The sequence below is a fragment of the Populus euphratica genome, unplaced genomic scaffold (assembly GCF_000495115.2).
Source record: "Populus euphratica unplaced genomic scaffold, PopEup_1.0 scaffold483.1, whole genome shotgun sequence".
Lineage (NCBI taxonomy): Eukaryota > Viridiplantae > Streptophyta > Magnoliopsida > Malpighiales > Salicaceae > Populus > Populus euphratica.
In genome coordinates, this window is record NW_011500360.1 from 176499 (window position 1) to 181494 (window position 4996).

Below are 4996 nucleotides of genomic sequence, written 5' to 3' on the forward strand. Positions count from 1 at the left end.
CTGGAGGACAGCTGCATTGGTTTTTTTTATTCATTAAATTCTCCTTTGAATTTGCCTTTTGGAATGGTAGCCAATGTCCCTTGTATTGTCCCCGTTAGTTGGCAGTCATTTTCATTTTTTATGCAACAACTATATTGATTACGAGTCAAGGGGATGCAAAAGGCAGTCTCCTCTTTTGTATGACTAATGGGAGCAGGTAATAACTCTAATGGGAGCAGGTACTGTTAGTGGTGGGGGCCTGGTGGCCCTGTTGGAGGTGGGCGACGCGGGTGGGTGGAGTCGCGGGTGGGCCAATCATCTTTATATCTTGAGCTATCTCATGGATATACTCATCTGCAAGTACTAGTACTTCTCTGGTTTTAAAATAAACTTGGCCACAATGAAGTTCTCTTGGGTTTTGATGATGCAAAAACAAACAGAACTGAGGAAATTAGCGCCCAAGAAGAGTAAAAGGCATGATAAACAGGCAGAAAAATATGCATTTGAGCTCATTTGTTGGCTCTGATTCTAATTACATGATGAGAACCTGAAACAGTACCTTAACAGATTGTCAATGCGTCCAATTCCACGAAACACTGAAAAATAGAAAATTAGAACATAGTGCTAACCCACAAAGATGATCATCTCAGCAAAGAGACCCGGTAGAAAGTGTATTCAACAGCAAGATCCTTATAGTCATGCTGAATTCTGAGTTGAGACAACCTGCGTTGTGGATGCATGAGAAGGCTGTAGCTCTTGCTGTTCTTGTTCTTGTAGTTGTAGTTGTTCCCTTTGCTGTTCTCCTTGCCAGCTCCAAACAATGTCCTTGAGTGCAGGTCGAATGTCTTGTTTCACTACCTTCTGATACTCCACGGTATCTCCACTGGACTTTTTCATCTCCACCAAATGGAAAAAAGGAGTGATCTCAAAAATTTCTGCATCGATGCCCATGACTCCTTTCCGGCCTTCCTTTGAACCTTCTATTTTCAGGAAACCTCCATCCTTTTTCTTTATTTTCAGTCTCAAACGCTTCGCGATGTCTTCGAGCTTAGAGATGATGGTGGAGGCAGGCTTGTTTGATGTAAACCTCACTTCTTTCTTCTGCTCTTTCTCCTCAAATAAGCCAGACAGGTCAAAGCCCGCAGAAAAGGAGATAATATCGAAAGCATTTAAGTTGCAAGGCTTCGCCACTTCTTGCTTTGGTTCCACAGCAGCGCAGCTAATCTCATTTATGCCAAATACAGCCTCAGAGTCCAAAGGAGCTGGTTCTTTCACTTCGGCTGCAAGAACACAGGGTCTGGATTGCAAATCCTTCCGAACCCAAGAATTTTCCATTATTTTGGCTATTGATATCCTTGTGTTTGGGTTCGGATCCAGTATCTTTGACAGAAGCTTGCGAACTTCTGGTGCAAACCAATTGGGGCATTTAAATTCTCCCTTCGCAATCTTCCTATACATCTCCATCAGATTTGGATCACGGAATGGGAGATAGCCGGCCAGTAGAACATATAAGATTACTCCACATGACCAAATATCAGCTTTAGCTCCATCGTAGCCCTTTCTGTTAATCACTTCTGGAGCAACATATGCAGGAGTTCCACAGGTTGTATGTAGTAAACCATCTTGCCGCTTCGATTCAGAAAGTGCACTTAATCCAAAATCAGAAACCTTTAGATTCTCATTCTCATCCAACAGCAGGTTTTCTGGTTTCAGATCACGATGAGAGACTCCTCTACTGTGACAGTAATCAACTGCACTGATCAGCTGTTGAAAATATTTCCTGGCAACATGTTCTTTGAGCTTTCCCTTGGCAACCTTGTTGAACAACTCTCCACCCTTAACGTATTCCATAACGAAGTAAATCTTAGTTTTGGTGGCCATGACCTCATAAAGTTCCACCACATTGGGATGCCTAATCAGTCTCATGACAGAAATTTCTCGCTTAATCTGGTCCATCATTCCAACCTTGAATACTTTCTCCTTGTCGATCATCTTGATTGCCACACTCATGCCAGTTTTGAGATCCCTTGCATGGTGGACCTTGGCAAAAGTTCCTTGCCCCAACAATCTCCCTATCTCATATTTATGCATCAACACATTCCCTTTGTTCTCCATTTCAAGCTGCAAGCTTCAAACAAAATAAAATAAAATACACCTTCTACGGAAATAGATGCTATATGGTAATTATGAGACAGGAGCCTTCACAGACTGGAATAGCTCAACCATCTTCACAGACATCATGCTTTGACATGATATGCTCTCTGGTATTTCTACACACTCTGTGCATTTGAGCACAGAATTGAGATGTTCCTTGAGTTAAATGTTCAGTCTCATCAAGGACATCCAAGGGTAGCCCAAATGAAGCTACAACCATGCCAACCTCAGCGAAAGAGCTTTCGAGTTTCAAGCACATCTTTCTGCATTCCCTGATTTATTGTGATACACAAGGGGATGCAGGTCAAGAAGACTTCGGAAGTGAACCCTTTCGCAGGTGAACTACACGCAAAGCAGAAATTCAGTTGAAGTCCTCAATCCACCACCAAATGTATGGGTGATTCACCTGAAATGAAGAGGAAAAACAGATGTTAACTATAATCAATAAAAATTGATATAAATCACGCAAAACTATCCCATCAACCAGTAGAACTAAAAACACGAAAAAATCGGTAACAAGCCATTTATCTCATGAAAAATTTAGCATTAGACAAAGACAGGAACAGAACTCTTGAATAACTATAGCTACTTTTACCATTACAAAAGATAAAGAACCTGATAAATTAAATGATTTACAATGATTTCACAATTCTTACGCAACTTAGCAAGCAATAATTAAATGGGACTAGAAAGAAAAATTATATTAATACTCCAATTCTGCACAAGAAGAAAAAAACATAAACTTGAGAAATAATATAAGCGTAAAACATTTTCCATACAACTTTCACATCTGTAGATAAAGAAATGAAGATGCAAATCTTCAAGAATTTTTCATTTTTCATGTTTCCCCCCCATAAGCTGAAGCGCTAAGCAGCCTCAAATTTTCCATCTTCAACTTCAGATCAGGAAAGAAAGAATAATAAACATCACAAAAAGCAAAGACCAATCCATAAAAATTTATAAACAAGGGATTGCAAAAAATTGAAAAAAAAATATGTAACCTTGAAATTAACGGGAAAACAAAACCCAGGCAACTAAGAAACTGAAGGGAAAAAAGAAGACAATGCAAACCCAATAAAGATATGAAGAGAAAGAAAGAAGAAAAGAGAAGCTACCTTGTAAAACACAAGACTAGAAGAAGAAATCTTCACAGACAAGAACCGAGGAAGCAGGTTCAGGCAGTTGTGTCTTTGATCAGAGAGAGAGAGAGAGAGATAGGTTAAGGAGAGGAAATGAAGAGGAGGATATTTTGGTAAGAAAAAGGCTGAAAACACTGAGGCCTTACGTTTTGCTTTCCTTTTATAAATTCTCAGGCCACTTGCCCTTCAATTTGTATAATTTTATTTTTTAAGAAATAATTATTAATTTTGATGATTTGATTTAATTTTTTTAATGTTATTTCAGCATTTAATGTCCTAGAATTTTTCTATTTTGGCTTAATATATAGAAATATAGAAAGGACTTCTATTTTTTATACAGGTAATTATAACTAGTGTTTAGTGAAAATCTTATAAAAACATGTTTTTTTATCGAGTTAGACGTTGTTATAAACCTTGGTTTAATATAGGATTAAGTTTAAAGTTTATGCTATAGATTTTGGGATAAATTTAAAATAATATTATTTTAAAATTTAAAAAAATTAAAACAATATTAATTTTTTCTTAAAATATCATACTAAATTTTATTTTAGTTGTAACTAGTTCAATTAACTCTACCTGATTTTAATATAAGAGCCAACATAAATTATAATCTAGATAAATAAGTTATTGGATTAACCGGTAAAATCAAATTGAATTTAAATGCATTACATTAAATTGTTTTTTGAGAAATATTATACATCTTGCTTTTTTTTTAAAAAAAAAACACGAATTTAGATTGTAAAAGATTGCTTTAAAAATAACATAAAATAATTCCATAAAGAAGAAGAAGAGTTTGGTATCAAATTAAGTCTAAAACGAATTTAAAAAGAAAGTTAAAATCGTACTCATAAAAATGGCATTAACAAAATAATTTCAGAAAATAAAAGAGAGAGAGAGAAGAAGAGTTTAATAACAAATTAATTTAAGCATTATCTAAAAAAGGTATGTCAAGAAATCAATATAAAAAGCATCATCTGGGAGCAAGAATAAGTAGTTGCTTCCTGAAACTACTTCGAAGAGATTGATAAATGAATATATAGTGAAAAAAAAAAAGTCAAGACTCAAAAAAATTAATAAACATATTTTTATTCAAATTAAAATAATTTTTTAACTTCACTCTCCTTTGCCGTGAAATATAAAAAGATATGCTGAGATTTTTTAAAAATATGATAGTGATTGTTTTTTTTAATATTTTTAATATTTAAATATTTTTTTATTTTTTAATAATTATTTTTAAAATTAACTCGTTAAATTAATTTAAAATATATAAAAACAATACATTTTTAATATAAAATTTAAATTTTTTAACATCGTATTTCCAAACATTCTAGAATATAAAATTCATCTCCCTCCTTTTCTTTTTCTTTTTTAGCGTATAACTTTGAAAATTGACAAGCACAAGAATGTGTCTGTGTTATGTAGCCGTTATTTTTACCAACGTTTTTAAAATTAGAAATTTGACAACTTAGTGTTCGGTAAAATCAAAATTAAAACGCTTTAACGAACTTCAAGGATGTCGGTGAGTCCATTGTGGCTTAATCTTCAACAATTGCTTGACGTAATTGTCATTAAAAAAGTGTTAACCTAAAGTATTGATCTTATCTTACAACTCCTAATTAATACTGGTCAATTAAACTTGGTCACATGGAGAAAAACAAGTTGGCTTTGATTTTTGACTGCTTGGAATTGAAATGATACCAAATTTTAGTTGAGAATTCAATTCC

The 4996-nt window shown here is 34.4% G+C and overlaps 1 protein-coding gene across 1 annotated transcript; it reads right to left on the reverse strand.

The window, feature by feature from the left end:
- Window positions 1-447: 447 nt before the first annotated feature.
- On the reverse strand, window positions 448-3422 carry LOC105114053 (CBL-interacting protein kinase 2-like). The gene is made up of 2 exons (XM_011010464.1): window positions 3249-3422; window positions 448-2539 (listed from the first exon to the last, which is right to left on the reverse strand). Exon 2 carries the CDS (start codon window positions 2092-2094, stop codon window positions 676-678), a length of 1419 nt encoding a protein of 472 aa, XP_011008766.1. The 5' UTR covers window positions 2095-2539; window positions 3249-3422; the 3' UTR covers window positions 448-675.
- Between the last annotated feature and the right edge of the window lie 1574 nt (window positions 3423-4996).

What these genes read in the sequence shown, in the direction of transcription:
- LOC105114053 (XM_011010464.1), bottom strand. Translation starts at nt 2,094, where the DNA reads ATGGAGAACAAAGGGAATGTGTTGATGCATAAATATGAGATAGGGAGA.